Source organism: Bombus vancouverensis, chromosome 6, assembly GCF_051014615.1.
Source record: "Bombus vancouverensis nearcticus chromosome 6, iyBomVanc1_principal, whole genome shotgun sequence".
NCBI classification, from domain to species: Eukaryota; Metazoa; Arthropoda; class Insecta; order Hymenoptera; family Apidae; genus Bombus; species Bombus vancouverensis.
Window position 1 is genome coordinate 14,677,012 of NC_134916.1, and position 22,844 is coordinate 14,699,855.

Consider the following 22,844-nt stretch of genomic DNA (forward strand, 5'->3'; position numbering starts at 1 on the left):
TCTATCGGTATTTTTACCGCCTGAAGGCAACAATCGGATACACGTGGTTACTCGGAACTTCGCAGACATTGGAAATTTAAATTCTTTCTTTCGTATCGCGAAACATACATAAATATTCACTGTACGTTGTTTACAATTCATTTTCATTGAATTGATTAAATATCCATCTGCCTGTTGCAATCGTTCATAGGAGACGATCTTGAGGAAATTTTATAATTTAAACGTAGCCATTTTTTCAGGTTTTTCGTCGTTATAGCGTCGTGTTGGTTTCTGACTCTTCGCACTTCCCCACCACCAGTTTCCCATCAGTTCTCATTACAAACGTGAACCTTTTCAACTCGTCTGCACAGAATTCTCGAGAAAAAAGGAAAAAAGGATAAAGGAAGAATACCGCTAAATGTCAAACTTTTTGACAGAGGAATTCATCTCGAAACTGATGTTTTGGTTTATCATTGGTTACGTGCTGCGAAAGCATTTTTCAGCCGCGTAATATGAACTTCAACCTTAAACGAAGGAGCGATAGGACGGTAATAGGATAAAAAAAGTTTCGTATCAAATTTCTTTCAGCATTATTTCCTTCGATGCTAGTCAATCTCCTGTAACCTGTATGGCATCCTCAATTATTTCCCTCTGCGATGTACAAGCAAGGACGTTGTCGACAAGAAAGTAGATTTCATCGCGAATACTAAATGATTTAAAATACGAGGAACACCTGCAATCTCATACTACGGTCGCCTATTTTTAAAATCTGTCTAGTATCGACGTTGCCCAATTAAATCGTTATTCACGCTATAGAAGGTGGAAATTATCTGACCTTATTCGAACTTCGAACAAGGGCACTTGCACAATTCCAAACATGAAGTTAATTTGAAGTTAGACTTGTCGTTTGCAAAGGTTCGTTGTCAACTCTCTATCGTCGGCATTGGATTTCACGAAACCAATTCCACTTGTAGGAAAGGCGTAGCAATTCCTGCTCGACGGTAATCTTAATGATTTTTCGATTTGTTAATCGAAACGGAGCGAAATAGTTGGAATCGTTTACAGTGTTTATAGTGTTTCCAGCGAGGTGCATCGGGTTGAGGTTGAAATAAAAATAACGATTTTCAGCGATGCGTTAAATGGAATAAAAAGCGGCTGACTATGTGTGATTTTTGACACGAATAACTTCGACCAAAAGATTAACGAACCAGAGAAAAGAGCGTGCTTCTATAATTTTGCAAGCGTGACTCGTCAATTTCCGATAATGAACAGCTTAATAAAGCGCGCTTTTAGCTAGATCAATTCTGTCCCTGACAGTTGTAATTTGATGCTGTTAAAAAGGTCGATGGTGCCCGTGTTCAAAGTGCCAAGTTTAGTGCAACGTACAGTCGCACAGATGGAGATATCTAGTAGTGCGTCTAATTGCTTAGAGATTAGATCAATTTCCCTTTTGAAATATTTAATTCCACCTTAATGCGATGTTTAAATTAAGTAATTTATTTCAAGATAGCGGTACACACACCGTGTGTCGTGTTGCGTGCATTGTCGTGCAACATTTTTTACTTATCCACGACATTTTACTGGGGCGTCACAACACGACTCGTTGAATATTCCTCTTCGTAGATACCTGCAGCATGTTACACGTCATCCTAACTTGACCATACGGCTAACTTTAACTTTATCATACGGCTTGTCCAAATAATCAAAACCTTGTCGACCTTTATTATTTTCGTAGAGAATTTAACGATTGCTTCGCTCTACGCTAATTAAAAGCAGCGTTAAGATGCGCTGGAAGAGTTGAAAAGCGATGAGTTAATCCGGTTATAACCAGCTAACGAGAAACTAAATTTCTCTTTGCAGATCCCGTAGCAAAAGTACGTCCCACTGACTGTCATTGTGCTTTCGAATATTATTCGAAAATTATTCGATATCATTGGAATGTTTCAATCAAGATCATATAAGGTCATTTAAAAGACATGCAAAATCACAAAATTCCAAGATCATTTTAAGATATCCTTAAGACTATATAATATCGTTTAAAGCTTGCTCCTGCCTTGAAGATCATGCAAACTAACTCAATAGTCTAATTTCATAAATTTATCGTCTTCCCTTTCCATTCCATTATTTTGTATTGATCTTTAAGTTAAAATCTATCCCGCAAATAAATGATAGACAAGACTGGAATTGTTCACCGAAGAAAAGGAAACTGGACGATAATACCGAATCGTATGTATGTCTTCCAATTTATGAACTCGTTGGAAATCATATTGGAACAGCTAGCAGATGATTTTATTTCTCAACTACGCTGCTTATGTATAGTTCTATCAGAATTGCACGATCGCCAAGGATCGTATCCAATAGCTATGAGTATGTACCTGAAGTTGAAACAAGGAGTAATTTTCTCGAGATTGTTATTGTACGTTCTTGGAACGTCTTCCGAGCACCGAGTACGTGGAACGCGATGAAACTCTTCCACGGTGAGCACGACCGTGCAATTCGTCAGAATAAAATTAATTAAACTACGCGCACAGTAGTCAGCTTAAACTTACGACTTAGGATTGCAAGTGTAAGAGCCGATATCCGTTTCGTTGATAATTTAATTCTTCTCTTTGTCATGTAAGCTTTGGAGTTTGGCTTTGAAACAAAGCCAGCTGACCCAACTATCATAAATGCTCCAGCAGGTTGAAACATTGTTTGTAGTATCATAATGCTGTTCGCCAGTTAGCTTTTGGCACGCCCCCCACTTCGTTTGTAAACACACGATCGTTGTTTGAGATAGAGATTAGGTTCGAGATAATTGTAAACACTTCTTAAGGATTCAACGAGAAAGTAACAGTGGCTGCACTGTTACTGGCCCACCAGGTATAATACTTGCCGCATAAAATTCGAGAATTTATAAGAAAGTCCACTTAAAATTTTATCTTGGGAAATTCTGTCGTCAAGTGTCCATAAAATTAAAGGAAACTTTTACTAGCACATATTGGGAGAATTTCGAAATTTGCTTTGATTATCCACTTATGCTAGAAAGTCTTAGAATATTTGCTGTTTTTTTTAAATAAATACTTTGGTATTTGTCGTAGATTGTGGATTTTAAATTATTAGGTTGTCCGAAAAGTTTCTTTCGTTTTATGAGGAAATAATAGACGCATACCGTTTTTTGTTTTATATTATTTTATCGAATTACGTACGATCCATTTTGTTCTGTTGAGATAAACACCGCGACATTTCACGGACTTGGTTTTACGTTTGTATGAAGGTGCACAGTTGTAAAAAACACGTCTGCGAAAGAAAGACACTTTTCGTCTAAACCTAATACATTCATTTTTCAACGAAATCATTAAGACATTAGTAGCGCGCACTTTCTTTGTCGTGTAAATCTCAAAATACCTTGAGACTGTCCCAAGATACTTGAACAGACGTATAAGTATAATCTTATTGTTAGATAGATAGCGCATGATTCTTTTATGTATGGAACGAAATTCAGATTTTTTCAAGGTTATCATCATCGCTCCAGAATTCGTAAAACGATGGTGAGAAGTTTGGAATCAGTGATTGAACGATTTACCACGTCGAACGGAGTCTGATCGGGATCCTTTTTGTAAATATTTCCCGTTACCGAAGATTGCAAATATATTCCCTTGGATCGACTGACAATCACGTTTGTCAAAGTCTCTTTAGATTTAAATTACTATATTGCAGTTAATGGAATGGGATGTGCGAAGGATGACGTAAAAGAATGAATCGTTTATTACGCCACTAAACAAGTTTCATTCTCTTCGGAATCGAATTTCGATTTCAATCAAAACAGTACTGCCTGCCGGCAAGATATTTGCCATGAAAATGAGCTTTGGAATTAAATTCCACCCAACACGGACAGACAATCAACTTACAAACTGTATTAATGAACTTCTTAGAAGAATCGATTCGATCCCGTTCGACAAGTTGTCGTTGTCGTTATTTTTATCGTCAATCGTTCCCCTTTTTAAAGAATAAATATCATCTAGCCTATTAACGGCAGATAAATCAAATTTCCTGCGCCCTTCATTAACCCTTTTAATAACTCCGTGCTTATCTTTATAAAAAAAAAGTCACTTCCTCGGTGGTACACTACATTCTTTGTATTATTACCCCTTGAAAGGTATGCGCTTCTCCATAGATGTCGAATCGAGGATACTATTAGTATCGTTTTTTTTTTCCATTCTCTTAAAATGCTTCTTCCATTAGCGGTCACTTTGTTATACCTTCCATTCAACCTTGATGCAAAGGCTGTCCATTCGTCTGTCACCATCTTCGAATCTACTCTTTTCTGTTTCACTTTGATTAAGTCTCGGTACACCGCAATAGGATTAAAGGATGACGTTTTTGAAAAAGCACCTATGAAAATGAAGATTTGAATGTGTTTGTTCCGGTTATTTGCCTTGCAAATGCGTACAATAGCAAGCTAATTCCGTGTAAATGAATAATATCGCGCGCGAATACGTCGCGTGATAATTTTTCAATTTATTTTTGCTCACTGATAGATATAATAAACTGAGCAATTATCGAAAAAATATACAAAGGATTCGGAATTATTCGCCTGATAAATTTCGACCGTTACCCCGTCACGAGTAACCAACAAGGAAACACGATTGTTTCTAAGAAACGAGATGTCAAGAACGAGCGGACCGATCTCGAAATGTCGTGAATATTTGAAAGAAGGTGACTCGCGAACTACTGTGACGACCATCTTATCATGGGGCCAACACACTTGACGCCCCTTAGAGAATAAAAGATATTCCTCCGACCTATTTTCCACGCATTCTTTCGGTCGGTCGTGAAACCGATTCTGCTGACATCGCGCAGATCGCTTCCACTTCGCTTTTCGATGCAAATGTTATTTGGAAAGTTTATTCAAAAATTCCAAGCTGTCATCCCTTGGGAATCGATGGAAAATTCTATGCAGACCTGTCGTGCCTTTATTTCGAACATTTTGATCGAAAAAATGTTAACGACGATTATATGAATAATTTTCCGCCGTTACTTCGTTTTCCAAGAAGAACCTTTTACTTGCACGTTCCTGGATTCACGAATTAATTTAACCGAAATGTGAAATATGCAGTTTCTTTCTGTCTTCCGGTACATGATCGTTCTCCGACGGATATGTCGGACATGATCCCATTTAAGCTGTTTGTCGGAGCAGGAAATTCAGGCGACGTTATACGCTCGAATTACCCTCGCACGTAGGGAATGTATGCTACGAAAATTGTAGAAATATCTGTTTCGAGATAGAGGAGCGCTCTCACCTTCGGGACATCCCATTCTTACATATACCATCGTATGGTGTATAGAAGATAAGAACGAGAACGCGGGTGTATTGGATTTAAAGGGGAGAGCATAGTTTCAGGCAGAATGAATTTGCCCCTTCAATTGTTTTCAAACTTGATGACTACCTTGACTCTGCACGTGCATACCTTATGAATATACTTACTTTGTAGATGGGTACAGAAACGCATAAAGCGTATAAAGTAATATTTCCATAATATCGCTCGCGTTTCCTCGACGTCGCTCTGATAAATACATATGTATCCTGGAGAACACGGAGATAAGCCGAGGGAGAAGATTTTTCATTTTTAGCAGTGATATGAAATCGCTGAGCGACTGCGGAAATAAAGTTACAAGATTCCGGATAGTCGTAAGATTGGGACGTAAAAATCAGTGTTACCGCAGTGTTTAAATTATTCATTAATACCAGGAACAGTGAAAAGAATAAAGTGGAAAATGGAATTCTCGTGTACTGACAGCCAGATATTTTTTCTTTTATTCTTTTGGTACAGCCAGCAATCTGTCTGCGGTCAGCTTCCGTTCTCAGTCCAAAGCGAAAGGACAGAATTCTGATCGATCGTACAGGGTCGACGACGTAGGCACTATCTTTTAATTCGTTTCTTTATTCCTCGCTCTACTGCTCCAAGAAGAGATTAGCCGCCACTTCGAATCTGTGGAAGCATTTTATCTATCTTACTCTTTAAAAACGTATTATTTTAGGATGAATTAAGTTCCAAATCGAATGGAAAAAGTGCAGCGTACACTCTCGAAGTTAGTTTAATGACGAACAGACGTTCCGAAATAGTTAAAAAATTAAACAGGCTTGCTTAATTTAAAGCTGCGCAATACCAATTTCCTGGATATGTATTGGTTGTTAATTAATGTGCAATTCCCTTGTTGATTTCTCTCTCTCTCTCTCTCTTTTTCGTTTAATCGTTGTTCATCCGTAACAGCAGTTAGCCGTAAACGAAAATATAAAAATCGACGAGTTCTATTTGTTTGCAACGCGAATGAGCATTTCTTTCGAAACGTTGCGCGTCGCGTTGGAAACGCACGTACTGGCAACTGCAAACATCGATCGAATAACGTTAATTCCTTGATAACGTTTTCCACCTGAAAGGACTTTATTCGTAATAGGACCACGAGATGTTAAACTTTCTGCCTCAAATTTAACTCTCAAAAATACATGTGGGAGAAGAGTCAGGAACAGGGTTGTGGGCGTTTGATAGACCTCCCTTGGAGTTGGCCATCGTTGTGTGATAACGAAGATACGGCCTGATGCTACGAGTATGGACACTATCGATTTGACAATCAACAGCGGTGGTTGGGCACTTGCGATGTTAGTGACGTTGGTCTTAGGTTCGATGACGAATCCACGGTCAACGGGATGAAAAATATACTTGCTCTAACTCAAACTCATTGATCGTCAGGCGCTGCTCCCTTCGTCGGTGGGATCTCAAGAAAGAACGAATTTTCGTCCCAATGATGCCACAGAGGAAAACTATGATGGGGTGTATCTAAGGACACGAGATCATCGGATCCGTCGGGTATAGCCCTCTTTCCGAAAGTAAGAGAAATTGACGTCGCTGTCAATTGGTCAGTTTGGGACAAAGACTGTCTGTCCGTTTGGAAAATCTTAATTGCCGGAACAACCCAGGTTTTATAGCGGGTCCTCGGGCTAACTGGACTTGTGCTGTGCACGTGCCTCAACATCAGGTATTCATTGTCCGAAGAAATCGTTGGAATGTTTTACTGTCAAATACCTCTATTTGTATTTCTTTTAATGAGGGTCATACTATAATTCCACACCTTTGTTAGGCGAAGCGTCCGTCCCGTTGACCGCGGCTACGTTCGACGACTGATGGTCGCCTTGAGCCCAAGTTTATTATCACAAACCGCAAACAAATACAATTGGGCAGGATGACGGCAATTACGACTGTAAGCTTTAATTACAATTTTACGGATTTTCCCGAAGTTCCAGAGGGAAGGCTCCGGTGTCCTTTCATCTCCGACATACATTATTCTTATAAATAAACGAGCGACTTAATGATAATTTTTCACCTTCGTTATAAGCAAAATATTCAACGACTAACGCTATATAAATTCAAAATCGGGTTATTTCAAATTGAACAATTACTTCTCGGAGGGAACAGCTCTACCAATAGATTTTCTGTTCGATGAAATTACATCGACTCTAGCAGGTATACATCTGAGCATACTGATTTTTCATACGTCAACTTTATTATACTTAAAGTACGAAAAAATCTGCAATACGTAAATAGCAGATGATTTACGAAAATTTACTACGCGGCAATTTTTTCAGGGAAAGTTTGGATACGTCTTTCAGCTTCATAAATTTAGTTAACCGAAGGAAAAACTTTCATAAAGCAACTTAGGCGCCGGATAGGATAATCCTTCCTTCCGCGCTTGAAGGCACCATATTACTCGAAATTTTAATCAAGCCCGTTTAACCGTCGATATTCTTTCCCTTTCGTTAAAATAACCACCACGAATGTTGAAATGGTTGGTAGAAAGAATTCAGAAAAATTTCTTCATTATATGGTATGGCCTTAACCGAAGTATTTTATGAGAAAACATCGATTCATCGAACGGTGAACGCGATTCCCGTTGAGTCCTTTCATCAAGTCTTATGCCTGCAGTTATTTTCTCGATCCACCTAACAACGATATTGTAACTGGAGTAATGACTTTTTTACCTATCCGTCGGTAAAATGGTAAGATCAAATTGGGTCAGAATGATAGTCAGATACGTTCGCTGTTGTGAGGCAAAAGAAGAAATTTAGGCAGTTCCTTCTCTCGCTCGTTTCTAAATCGAACGAATATTTGCGGTAACCTTAAACCTTTCGATGAGTACATACAAGGGTCACTGACCCTTAAGATCTTCAGATGAAATCGCCGCTCCGACTCCATCGATCATTAGGTTAGAACTTCCGGTCTATGACCTTTCTTGTTTTTACGGGTGGTGAATTTCTGTCGACGATCCTTGTATTTTATGGATCACTGCATTTGGAGCGGCAATTAATTTCAAATGACTTAAAATTAGAGTTTGGCAGAATTCGAAGGAAGTTGAAAATTTTATACGAAGTAAAATAAAAATTTTCCGAACATGAAACGGTTATACTTTTTAACGTTGGAAACGATCGAAACCTGTCAATTGCATTGCATGCACGAGAATGTAAAACAGTATGTACTTAACAGTTAAGAGAATTGGTCGAATGCCAAATTTCGTCTATTGAAATAACGACACGTGTCAATGTTTGATCCCAGACACAATTCAACAGTAATTAAGATTAGTATTCATAGTTGCACGTTGCCCTGTATTCAACTGGAACTGTAAGGTATTTTGCGTGTATTAATACAGAAACGTCAATAGCTTACGATTGATCTAGCGACCCAATAATATTTCACCGACAATCGAGTATCCCATGTAGGACATGTAATAGAACGTTTCACTTTGTCCGACGAATAATGGCCTTTATCATTACGAACGATAACGCTATTCTATGTTCTAATACACTTGCTCTGATACCAGCCTGGTGGCAATGCGAACGCCTATGTCGCCATCGACGAATGAAAATAGCGGTTCGTACGTCATTTTATTGCAACTTTTATCCAGAGCCAAATGCATCGTGTTTGACATAACGTAGCAGCTACTGCTGTTCTACAATAGTATTTGATATTACGAGGATTCAAAGAGAATATTCTTGGAAGCAATGTGAATTCCGCTAATACAATGAAAATCTTTCCAGGAACCTTACACCGATGTTCAGGAATGAAAAATTGAAATAATAAAGGAAGAATGTTGGGCATGTAATGTCATAACTGCTGTGCTTCAGTTATTCTAAAAAAATGTTATGTTCAGTTATTCTACAGAATAATTTAAATTAAGTTTGTTATTAGCTCGGTTCGAATTGGCTGAAAAACAATTCGTGTAAAATATTAAAATTGAATTAAGCGGTCCTACAGCTTCTCTTCAACGCCGTCTGATCAATAATGGGCTGTGCTACTGTGAGCGACGCCTAGAACCATGTGTTCGCTGCTTATAATGCTTTTTATTTCACATCTTTGGAAACTATAATCTTTTAAAGGAAATCTTTATTTTCCAAATACTTCGAAATATCTTGTCCTTTCCAAGTCTTATTCGGAACCTTATTCGTGGAAGAAGCAGGCAAATTTCCAGTAAATGAACAGCTATGTATTATAATCGGAATCATTTTCAAGTAAATGGTACCAATTACGTAAAGCTTACTGTTTCGCCATCGGGATTTCTGTATATGTCTCCATTGAATACACGCTCGACAGCATGGATTATGCGAACAAGACAGCCAACTGGTTTGTATACGAACTTGTAATTGCAGCCTTGTACGATGCGATGAGTATAGCAGCATTCTTGTGGTTGACACATAGCTGGCAAATTCATCCATTCCTCTTATGGATAATATTATATCTTTTATGAACGAAATATGTGATCGTTACATAGTGCAAGGATACACGTCTACGAAATAAATCCAGTCCTTTGATTTGGCACTATTATTTTTATATCGCTTTAAGCGGATGAAATTCGTTAATACCTCTCATCAGGTTAATTTGATCGTTTTTAAAAAGTTGGAAATTAGCTAGACATTATTAGAGGCAGATTACGAGAGTGAGCTTTAAGTCGTGTAAATTTCTAGGAAACATTTTAGCGATATAAACTGAACAGAGGGATTCATTTGACAAATTGAAGCGGAGGATGGCAAATAAGATGTTCGCTTAGATGGCAATTAAATGTTTCGCTTATCGCAGTTCGTTAAGTAACATCAGACGAGCGGTAGTTCAAGGTTCGAAGTGAGCAAAGTTATGGAATAAGTAGATATCAGTAATTAGACGTTTACCGAAGAACGACGTCGAAAAATGAATTCAAGGTTAGCATAGAAGCTAGCAAAGTTAGTACGATGAGAGAATAACGTTATAATTAATTTCGAATTGTCACAGTCGGAAGCGAGGAAAGAATCTTGTGTCTCGGTCCGTCTCTGAAAGTTGGTGAACGTCGCAATAAAACGTGTTCTATGGCCTTCCGGATAAACAGAATCTCAATTGTTCGTGTACTTGGAGCTGCAATTTAAGTCTTATTATTTTCACGATTTCATTTTCAATTCTACGCACGTTTGATTCTTGTTGAATTAAATTCATATTGCGCGCAACTTCGACCTGGCTCTCAAGCGGAAAGGAAATCACCGACCGCTTTTGATCTCAAACTTTTCTACAGCCACTTCTGGAAAGAAATTCTTCTCAGTCTTCGAAATCTTCCTTTTCAACAGAAACATGCTGAATATCAGTTTGCTCCATGACCTTCGTATGTTTCCTCTGTACGTTGCCACAATTCGATCTAAGAATTATATACACTTTGCCACAGTGGGGTTTTCATATTCTATTCGTACGTAACGTGGAACATCAATCGCGTTCTCGGAACCTTTATGATTTATAGCAAAGAACGATTTAATAATGGTTGTGCGTATTAATTCCTGTCTCAAGGCCAGAAACCGCTAATACAGGATACAAGCATAAAAAATGGCTATTCAACTTTCGAGACAATGACACACAAACGAGGCTTTCAAGCCGCCTATGCATGTGTTTAGTCTCACGGATTTAGTTTATGGAACTAATTAAACTCACGGCATTGGAAACCTCTACGCTTGGCTCTTATAAACGTCACCATAAAATTTTCAAGAGTGTTCATATTTAGTCCACGAATCTTTTTGCAGGTATTTTATCGCGAAAAAGAAAAAAGAATGGGAAGGTTATAAAGTGCATGTTGATTTATTCTGACACGAGAAGCAATACCGATACGGTGGATCATCGAGGAAGATGCACATATTTCAAGATTTTTTGATTTATAAGTGGGTCACTGGTACCGCCATAGCACTCAATTTTTCTCGGACTGAAGAAATATTGCACTCTGCATCTTTTTAAGGCGAGAAAGCCGACTTGAAACATGCGGAAGGTTCCTTAGATTTTGTGAATTCATTGTTATCATAAGGATGTAATGAGGTGATTCGTGAATAATGGACGAAACTAATTGCACTGACAAAAATGTTTCAGTTATTTTTCCTATCCTGTGAAAGATTTAAAATAAAAAAAATTTAATTACATTTTCGGAAGGGGAAAAAAGGATTAAAAGGACGCAGCGACAACGTGGCAAGAATTACCGATAATCTCTGCCCAAGTATTTGATAAATTGTCGGGATGTGATTGATGGAAAAGATTTATGCAATCCAGATTGGAGGTAATTTGTTGCGAGACTAAACCTAGCCATCGATGAAAAATTTGCATTGATGCCAACATGTGTATCTGATGGATAAAAGAAACTAGTATCGTTAATTTTAAAATTATACCTAGTTCTTGATTTCCAGACAATATTATACTGTTTGTTGATGGATGACGAACCCCTATCTTTTTGCGTCTGTTGTTCAATTAGTAGTATACTTTCGAAACGTCAAGGAGGAAGAAAAAATTTGATGCTGTAGAGTCAGGTTAATTTGTTGTTATATATATAAACCATGCACTTGTTGCAGAAAATAGTTATCTTTATTGTTTGGTCCTATTTCGTATAAATAAAAATTAGAAAGATCGCTCAATTTATAACTCGAGAAACTGAATTTATTTTAAGCCGAAAATAGTCGGTCAGAGAACATATTGCGTTTGTAGGAGTTTTACATAAAAACGCTATTAACAAGTAGAACGACGAATATGCAAATAGGAGGTTAATCAAAACTCAGTCGCGAAACTATTCTATTAAACCAGCTTCGAGGAACTCGGGGGATTGTAAATAATTTCGGAAGTTCGCAACTCGCCAAGGAGGCAAGTAATTCTCGAATATCCGCTATACCTTCTAAGTAGCTGTGTGAAAATTCACGAAGGCTAATTAAAACTTACGTTTATTGCAATGTATTAGAAACAACTTCACGAAGAATAAAAATTACACGTGGACTTCTTTTCTATGCTTTTATATGAAAATGTGGATCGAGAAATGCGACGATAGAGAAGGATTTGATAATCAAACAGGAAGAGCAGTTAGATATATGCACACTCTAAGGAGTTGAATCGAAAAAGTAAACGCTTCCAGCACTCAGAATCTTCGTAACTCGGATAAAACCGATATCTCTATCCTTCTATCAGCGTAGTTTCCTTTGCTATTTACTCTTTTGCTTTTTACGCAGACTGGCTCAGGATTTTTCTTATTCATATAATATATGTGTACAACGTGTATTTTATGATTTATGTATACTTAAAGGCTTAAATATAGTAGTAGCATACTAAATATACTAGGACGATACGCTCTAGCGATATTGAAGGTGGTATTTCATAACATATCAATTTTTCAAGTATGATAGTTTTCCCGGAACGTTTCTTGTACGGCAGTGTTCGAAGAATTAAACAGTAGAACAGAGCAATTCAATGGTACTTTATCATTAAAGTGATACGAATCGATCGATGACTAATCGTACGAATATTCGCATCAAACCTGCGATGATTGATTCGATCGGTGTTTGTTTATTTCTTGATCTCGCCGTTGAATGCGAATGGTATTAATCCTAAACAATTTTAAACCATTGCGGTAATATCTATGTTTAAACGTTATTCTTATCCTCTCACCCGAAGGTTTACTTATATCTTGTCGTAATTTTTTGCTTGTTCTGTAGCTATAGATTACAAATCGATAACGCTCGTGTGGGAGTGATAAACATTTGTGTTCATCCTCATGTAATGACATACTCTTAATATAGTTCGAAAAAAAAGCAATAACGTTGCAACATACATACTTGATGAAAATAGTTGAAAAGAATCGATGGAAAAATTGTATTACAGTGGAAAAAATTGACCTTCACGAAAAGGGCGCCAAGAGTGTAAAAGAATAAAAAGAAGTGCGACTTCGTAAAGAAAGAAAATTCTTTTCTAAAACATTTAAGAATAAAAAATATTACATATAATGCTCTATCAGACGATCTAAATGAACGTCTAATAGAAAAAATTGAATTAAAAAGCATTATAAATACGTTGTTAAGTTGATTAACTGTTGAACATAATATGCAATGACAACGTAATGACATATGAAATGGCACCAATGTTATTAACCTCTACAAAACTTTAATCGTGTAATACATTTCAGGGAAACATACTGAAAACGTCACTTTGTTTTTATAATATTTTATTTATAATTTTTTATATAAAACAATATGTTGGTTATTAACACAACCCTAACATATCTTCTTTTATATTAGACAATGTGAGTGTACAATAATAACTAAAACTATTTGTTTATCATAAAAAGTATCAACAGATAACTAATCAGAAAGCAAAACGGTTTATACATTGAACTAGATGAAATACGAAATCGTAATAATTTTACATAAAATTACCTTGCATCGTAAAGTAATACTTCGTTAATATAATGTAAAGAACATAAACACACGGTTTCGACTGAAACTACGGAGTGTTTTTATAACCCGCTAACATAAAACAAATATTCAATTGTCCGAAATATTACGTCCGAAACACTGAAGTCGCTCCATCTAGAGATCGTTTAGTTATCTCGAAACTGTGCTTCGATAAACGATAAATCGAAGTTACTCGTAAGCTCGAACGATTGCCAGTTGCCGCGCTCCATCTTAGCGTAACAATTCTGTTTCAATTCGAACGGTTCTTTCAAACGCGCGTTAACAAATATATCGCGAAAGTTATATATATTTCATTTATATAAATTTGGCTCTTACAAAAAGTACATAATCCAAAGTTGGATTTTCTGCGCGCTAGTGATGTTATTATATGCGTGTTGAGTTTATTCGCTTTCGCTGCCACCTCCTCGATCTGTACTCGAATGGCGGGAACCAACGTCACTGCCCGAAACTGATTTTCTCGACTCTGGAGTAGCAGATCTGGAATAAAATAATCGCAATATGTGGCCATTACGGTATCATGGAAGCTGTATTTCGTTTCGGTAAGTGCATTTTGATGCTTTTTTTATTTACCTTGCCGATCCACTAGGGCTGCGACTTCGAGAGCCACTCTTCGACCGTGAGCCGGAACGCGATCTAGATCTTGACACAGATTTAGATTTTGATCGGCTTCTGCTTCTTGATACACGTCCCTCCGACTGTGAACCACTCCTTGATCCTGATCTTGACCTTGATCGCGAAGCTGCTTTTCTGGAACCACTAGGGGACCTTGATTTCGATCGTGCACTAGCTGCAGATCCCGATCTCGAACGTGCACTACGTGCAGAGCCTGATCTCGATCGTGCGCTAGCTGCAGAACCCGATCTTGATCGTGCACTAGCTGCAGAACCCGACCTTGATCTTGGCTGCGATCCACTTTTCCTCGAACCACTACGCGATCTTGATCGCGATTGACTCTTCCGCGACCCTGATCTTGATCTCGAGCGTGAACCACTTTTTGCTGAAACGGATCTCGACGGACTTTTCGACCGCGATTGACTTCTCGACTTAGAACCTGAACGAGATCTAGACTGTGAACGAGACTGGGATCGAGATCGAAATCCTGATTGTGATCGTGATCGCGATCGTGAACTACTTCTAGAACGGCTTTTAGATTTCGATGTGGAATGAGACCTAGAACTCGATGCACGGGATCCTCCTGAGTCAGACATAATTCGTCTATTTCCGCGTCCGCGACCTTCGTTGCCGCTTTCACCACTGAAAAACAAATTAACGACACCATTAATTTATTTATTTATTACACACCTCAGTATATTATATTTTTGTAACGGCACATGAGTCAACGTTGTTTTGATTGGCTAGTTTCAAAGGTAAATGAACTCCGGACAAAATATTATCGTCGTTATTTGTAATCGTTAACCAGAGTTACATTTAAACTTTTTGTAATATTACCGATCGATACAAATAGACAAACATGCTCTCTAGGACGATTAGTATATCGAACCAGTATAGCGAATCAGTATAGCGAATTATTATAGCGAGTCATACAGAGTCGAATAACGAGCGTCGAGTTGAACAGTAGCATTGAGTGAGCGACGATAACGATCGGCATACACTATCTCTGTACTTGTACTTAAGGTGATTTTAATATACTCTAACTATTACAATTTTATCACTCACATAATAAACCAACCAACCCGTATAATAAACCACCTTATTCTCATAAAATGAATGATCCTTACCCGCTTGCAATTTTAAGACCTCCTGAATCGCTATCAGATTCGCTCGTCGATATAGTTTCCTTTGATAAAGGCATCTTTCCTTTTGCAGTCTCAGCTGTACTTTTTCGAAATGTTCTGTCTTTCTTAATAATCCCTTTTCTTCGACGTTTTCCACGCTTGAGTCGATCACTTTCTGAACCTGAATATTGCGAAATAAAATATATATTTTTTGAAAAACGCAGATTAATGACACGTATAATCGAAGATCATGAAATATTATCTTACCACTTTCTCCACTCCGCATTTCTCTCTTGCGCTTTCCTCTACCCTTGCCCCTTTTTTCTTTACGTTCACCACTTGTTTTCTTTTTGCGTTTCCTTTCTCTAGGTGCTTCCTCCCGACCTTCCTCTCCTCCAGAACCACCACTGTCACTAACGTATTGATCAGTGCGTACTCTTTTTCCTTTCCTTCCAGGTTTTTCTGAAGGCATTTCGCCGAATACCAAAGCGTTCTTTGTCTTTTCAACGTACTCTTGACGTTTCTGTAACATTTCCTCTTCTTTTTGTCGTCGCATTTCCTCAAGTTTCCGTTGTTCTTCCGTTTGTCGCATTTTAAATGCTTGTCTATACATTAATACAAGATCATTATATGGTGTTTGATGTATTCCATATGCTAATTATGTTCATATAATTACCTTTCTTCTTCTTGTTTTCTTCTAAGCATTTTTTCTTCTTCGTCCAATCGTCTAGCTCTGGCAACATGATATTGCGCTTGCGATAAAAGATCTTGACACCTCCTTGTTTCTGCTTCTGCAAGTTGCCCCATTTTATCTCCATGCGTTGATAGATATTGGAAGTATTTATGTGAGAGTCCCAATTCGTGAACTGCCTGGAGTACTGTCGTTAAGGTGGACTTCTCATCCTTCAAAATTTGTGTCGCTAGACGTTGAAGGACAAGTGCAATATTGTATAACAAAACAGTGTCCTGTGGAGCTACTCTTCTTGCCTAAATTGATATAATGAAATTGATTAGTTATTCTTCTTTAATCAATATTAACGATATCAGAGCATAACACAATGTTTCTGGCTCACCTTTAATAATGTCAATTTTGCTTCTCTTAATTTACCAGCTTTAAAGTAAGCTCTTCCAAGATATTGCAAAACTTCGACATGATGATATTTATAGAACTTTCGAAGGCAGTTTTCATACTGTAAAAAGATATATTTTATAAAATAGTTGCCAAAACATTATCATATCGTATTACATACAAAACGGAAAGTTACCATTTGGATAGCGCTAACGAATTGTTTTTGCTCTACATAAATGTGCGCAATATTCAACCATACATCGCAAAATTCTGCTGTTGCTTCTCGAACTTGAGCAAAAATATCTCTAGCTTCATTTACACAACCTTTATGCGCTAGTACAGCTCCTATTCCATTTGCAGCCCAAATATTTTTAGGATCGTTTCGCAAAACCTATGAATTTCAATATGTATATATGTATATGTATATATGTATATACGAATAAGATTTATTATTTTTTAGTATCATACCTGTTTATACATAGCCAATGCTCTGTCTTGATGTCGCTTCTCTCGATCTTTATCTTTTCCACTTTGATGCAATGTTTGCAACCAAATGTTACCCAAAGCAATCAAAGAATAGGCATCGGTACTTGTGGCTGGATTTTTTAAAATTCTTTCGAATTTCTTCTGGCCAGGACCCCATTGCATTTTAACCAAATGTAAGTTACCCAAAAGAGACCATGCATCTGGGTGCTCGTTATTTATGCTTAAAGCATCCTTAAACCAATCAGACGCTTCATAAATTTGTCCTTTATCTCGAGCCATACAGCCAAGTCGTAAATAACAATCTACATAGTTTGGATGTTTCTTTAAAATGGCTTTGTATAATTTTTCCGCTTTATCAAATATACATAAAGCTTCGTTCAAACGAGCCAAATTATATGTTGTCGTAACTGCAATTGAGTTATAGTATACAGAATCGTGTAAGGCATCAGCTTTAGAACGTGCTAAAGATTCCTCCAAATTATTCCTAGCTTCTTCCAAGTTTCCAAGTCTATGATAAAGTAATAAGTTTTAGTCTTAATAGCAGATAAAATAAATTAAAATAAGGAAATATGAAACGTACCTATAATGTAGAGCACCAACATTATTTAGAATTTCTGGTGGTATATCTGCCTGGACTTTCTCTTTTAAAATTCTGGTTGCTGTACCATATGCATTTAAGGCTGCATTAAGGTCACTTTGCTCCAATATTTGAGCCAATTCAATCCATGCTTCAACATCATCCGGAAATTGTTCAGTTACTTTACGAAGATGGTTTTTAGCAATATCGCGTTTCGATTGAGAACTTGAGTTTGCGTACAGAGATCCAAGAATTTTCATTGTTTCATAATTACCTGGCTGAGCTTTCAACACTTTTTCGAAACATTGTGCTGCCTGTGATTTAAAAACAGTGTATGTAAAATTTATTAGTTTTACCCTATCATATATAGTATATAATAATATATATAACATGTTATGCTTACATTTTCTGCATCACCACGATAAACATACATTTGACCTAAGCCAAAGTGTGGTAATACAAAAACTGGAGGTGCAAATTGTGTTGCCTGATAGTAATATTGGAACGCTTGGTCATAGTCACCCTGAAATAGTTATTAATTATTTTCCAAAATTTTGAGTATGTATATATGTAGACTTACTTATATCGTACACTTACTTGAACATGAAATGCTCTGGCTAATTGATAGCAACTCTCTGCACGCATAGACTCGTTCTCTGTATTGTGAAATGCATGGAGGGCTAAGTGCTGTACTTTGTTATAGTCCTTTTTAAAGAAAAAATGATTTGCCAAATGATTCAACACCATGGGATTAGTCGAATCAATGGTATAAGCTTTAGATAACATTTGAACACCAGTTCTGATACTATCAGGCTGTTGTTGATTCAGTTTCAGTACTGAAAGTCCAACTAATGCTCCAACACATTGGCTATCTAACTGTAAAGCTCTTTCAAATGCTAAACGTGCTTTTTCCTGGTTATTTAATTTCATAAAACAATGCCCCATCCCCAATCTCACAGCAGCTGGACAATTTGGATTCGTTCTCAATGCCTTTTTATAAAAGGCAAGCGCACCTCTATAATCTTTTTTGTTAAATGCTATGCATGCCTTTCCTAGTAGGGAAGGAATATTATTTGGAGACTGATTTAGTACAAAATTAAATTGGGCATCAGCCTGATCCATCTTATCCCCTTCCAGGAGGCAGAAATAAGCTCTGCCAAGTAAATGATTCTGTAACACAAAGAAGTATTATATAAATAAGACAAATATTTCCAAGCATCAAATTAGATACCAGAAATGACATACACCTGGTCATACATAATAATCTTATCCGCAGTTGTATATAATAGCGTAGCTTTTGTAAATAAATCTCTCTTTTTGTCTTTATTCTTTTCTCTGTTGGCTTCCTGCACATAATATGCAGCCAACATATCCAACGCACGCATTTGATCTTTTTCATAGTCACGGTAATCAATATTAGCATCAATCCGAGAAGATTCAAGTATTTTAATGAAATCCTCGATTTTATGTTGTTTGTAATACTCAAGCTATAATGAAACGCAATATGTTTAATGTCTTGTAGCTTTTCTATTATATCTATTATACGGAGCTTTAATTATAAGTAAGTAAGTAATTATAAGTTGTCTTACAGCCAAATTGACCCAAATATTAAGTTGGGCATGTTCTTGACGTAAAATACCAAGAACCTCGTCTCCTTCTGGTAATTGATCTAGGTACAGCTCAATTACCTAATACAATGTAATTTAATATATTAAAAAAATTAATCAGAGAGATATGGTGAAGGATTTAAGTAGACAAAAAGTGGATAAAGCATTGAATTTCAATTAGCAAATGTCTAATGTTTAACATTTTACTGTACATGACACAAATGGAAAAACATATTGGAAACAATATGAACAAAATAAGATCAAAAAATTAGTCCAAAATTATGCGATCAAAACAAATATGAAACAATAGTAATTTATATTCCATATCGAGGACAAATTTCAAGATATTTAAGAGCGATTGTTTGTACGATGTATATATTCCGCAAACAACGCTTGCAGGGATTAACCACACAAACGCGTCTACATATCACGGGTCTTTAAAGAATTTTGAATTACATGTCAATGATGTATAACAGGGATGGTTTAGCTTAGTTTCAATACTTTGCAAATGATAAAATTCAATGTTAAAGCAAAAACATTTACCTCATCTGTATCACGGAGTGGAATCTCTATGGAACCCGCCATTACGTTCAGTATCCAACCACTAAATTCACTATCCAACCACTAAGTTCACTACCCAACCTCTAAGTTCAGTGTCCAGCCACTAACTGCAGCGGAGTACAGTCGGAGTATGAACGTACAGTCGATAGATGTCGCGCCGGACAAAGATTCGCCGCCATTTTAAAGTAGAACATTAATATTAGAATATATAATATTAATTTTTTGTTCATTTATTAACTTAATTTATTAATTTAAATTATTAATTTAATTTATTAATTTAATTTATTAATTTATTTAAAAAAAAATATACACAACAACAAAGATTAACATTAATATTAGATAATAAGTATGAAGAATACAGGAGGGGGAAGAAAAGGGCGGAAGTAAAGGGGGAAAGTAAATGGGGAAGAAAGAATTTTTTGTTTATTTATTAATTTAATTTATTAATTTAATTTATTAATTTAATTTATTAATTTAATTTATTAATTTAATTTATTAATTTATTTAAAAAAAATATACACAACAACAAAGATTAACATTAATATTAGATAATAAGTATGAAGAATACAGGAGGGGGAAGAAAAGGGCGGAAGTAAAGGGGGAAAGTAAATGGGGAAGAAAGAATTTTTTGTTTATTTATTAATTTAATTTATTAATTTAATTTATTAATTTAATTTATTAATTTAATTTATTAATTTAATTTATTAATTTATTTAAAAAAAAATATACACAACAACAAAGATTAACATTAATATTAGATAATAAGTATGAAGAATACAGGAGGGGGAAGAAAAGGGCGGAAGTAAAGGGGGAAAGTAAATGGGGAAGAAAGAATTTTTTGTTTATTTATTAATTTAATTTATTAATTTAATTTATTAATTTAATTTATTAATTTATTTAAAAAAAAATATACACAACAACAAAGATTAACATTAATATTAGATAATAAGTATGAAGAATACAGGAGGGGGAAGAAAAGGGCGGAAGTAAAGGGGGAAAGTAAATGGGGAAGAAAGAATTTTTTGTTTATTTATTAATTTAATTTATTAATTTAATTTATTAATTTAATTTATTAATTTAATTTATTAATTTAATTTATTAATTTAATTTATTAATTTAATTTATTAATTTATTTAAAAAAAAATATACACAACAAAGATTAACATTAATATTAGATAATAAGTATGAAGAATACAGGAGGGGGAAGAAAAGGGCGGAAGTAAAGGGGGAAAGTAAATGGGGAAGAAAGAATTTTTTGTTTATTTATTAATTTAATTTATTAATTTAATTTATTAATTTAATTTATTAATTTAATTTATTAATTTATTTAAAAAGAATATACACAACAACAAAGATTAACATTAATATTAGATAATAAGTATGAAGAATATAGGAGGGGGAAGAAAAGGGCGGAAGTAAAGGGGGAAAGTAAATGGGGAAGAAAGAATTTTTTGTTTATTTATTAATTTAATTTATTAATTTAATTTATTAATTTAATTTATTAATTTAATTTATTAATTTAATTTATTAATTTATTTAAAAAGAATATACACGACAACAAAGATTAACATTAATATTAGATAATAAGTATGAAGAATATAGGAGGGGGAAGAAAAGGGCGGAAGTAAAGGGGGAAAGTAAATGGGGAAGAAAGAATTTTTTGTTTATTTATTAATTTAATTTATTAATTTAATTTATTAATTTAATTTATTAATTTAATTTATTAATTTATTTAAAAAAAAATATACACAACAACAAAGATTAACATTAATATTAGATAATAAGTATGAAGAATACAGGAGGGGGAAGAAAAGGGCGGAAGTAAAGGGGGAAAGTAAATGGGGAAGAAAGAATTTTTTGTTTGTTTATTAATTTAATTTATTAATTTAATTTATTAATTTAATTTATTAATTTAATTTATTAATTTATTTAAAAAGAATATACACAACAACAAAGATTAACATTAATATTAGATAATAAGTATGAAGAATATAGGAGGGGGAAGAAAAGGGCGGAAGTAAAGGGGGAAAGTAAATGGGGAAGAAAGAATTTTTTGTTTATTTATTAATTTAATTTATTAATTTAATTTATTAATTTAATTTATTAATTTAATTTATTAATTTAATTTATTAATTTAATTTATTAATTTATTTAAAAAGAATATACACAACAACAAATATTAACATTAATATTAGATAATAAGTATGAAGAATATAGGAGGGGGAAGAAAAGGGCGGAAGTAAAGGGGGAAAGTAAATGGGGAAGAAAGAATTTTTTGTTTATTTATTAATTTAATTTATTAATTTAATTTATTAATTTAATTTATTAATTTAATTTATTAATTTATTTAAAAAAAAATATACACAACAACAAAGATTAACATTAATATTAGATAATAAGTATGAAGAATACAGGAGGGGGAAGAAAAGGGCGGAAGTAAAGGGGGAAAGTAAATGGGGAAGAAAGAATTTTTTGTTTATTTATTAATTTAATTTATTAATTTAATTTATTAATTTAATTTATTAATTTAATTTATTAATTTAATTTATTAATTTAATTTATTAATTTATTTAAAAAGAATATACACAACAACAAAGATTAACATTAATATTAGATAATAAGTATGAAGAATATAGGAGGGGGAAGAAAAGGGGGATGGGCAAGGGGGAAGGAAAAGGGGGAAGGAAAAGGGGGAAGAAAGAATTTTTTGTTTATTTATTACTTTAATTTATTAATTTAATTTATTAATTTATTTAAAAAAAAATATACACAGCAACAAGGATTAACATTAATATTAGATAATAAGTATGAAGAATACAGGAGGGGGAAGAAAAGGGCGGAAGTAAAGGGGGAAAGAAAAGGGGGAAGAAAGAATGTTTTGTTTATTTATTAATTTAATTTATTAATTTAATTTATTAATTTAATTTATTAATTTAATTTATTAATTTAATTTATTAATTTATTTAAAAAGAATATACACAACAACAAAGATTAACATTAATATTAGATAATAAGTGTGAAGAATATAGGAGGGGGAAGAAAAGGGGGATGGACAAGGGAGAAGGAAAAG

At 34.8% G+C, this 22,844-nt stretch overlaps 1 protein-coding gene across 2 annotated transcripts; it reads right to left on the minus strand.

The window, feature by feature from the left end:
- Positions 1-13,982: 13,982 nt before the first annotated feature.
- On the minus strand, positions 13,983-19,886 carry Ctr9 (RNA polymerase-associated protein Ctr9). 2 transcript variants are annotated; one of them, XM_033335845.2, is made up of 14 exons: positions 19,757-19,886; positions 19,196-19,294; positions 18,854-19,093; positions 18,204-18,776; positions 18,010-18,129; positions 17,610-17,920; positions 17,012-17,537; positions 16,740-16,934; positions 16,548-16,664; positions 16,151-16,461; positions 15,742-16,079; positions 15,478-15,655; positions 14,309-14,992; positions 13,983-14,215 (listed from the first exon to the last, which is right to left on the minus strand). In XM_033335845.2, exons 1-14 carry the CDS (start codon positions 19,796-19,798, stop codon positions 14,119-14,121), a joined length of 3,831 nt encoding a protein of 1,276 aa, XP_033191736.2. In that variant the 5' UTR covers positions 19,799-19,886; the 3' UTR covers positions 13,983-14,118. The 2 variants fall into 2 exon arrangements, with proteins under 2 accessions (XP_033191736.2, XP_076475337.1); XM_076619222.1 differs by lacking the exons at positions 19,196-19,294; positions 19,757-19,886 and having other exon boundaries at positions 18,852-18,983.
- Between the last annotated feature and the right edge of the window lie 2,958 nt (positions 19,887-22,844).

Coding starts and splice junctions, on each gene's coding strand:
- Ctr9 (XM_033335845.2), bottom strand. CDS start 19,798: ATGGCGGGTTCCATAGAGATTCCACTCCGTGATACAGATGAG. Junction 16,935..17,011: donor CATTGGCTATGTATAAACAG/GTATGATACTAA, acceptor TGAAATTCATAG/GTTTTGCGAAACGATCCTAA. Junction 14,216..14,308: donor AGCCCTAGTGGATCGGCAAG/GTAAATAAAAAA, acceptor ATTTTATTCCAG/ATCTGCTACTCCAGAGTCGA.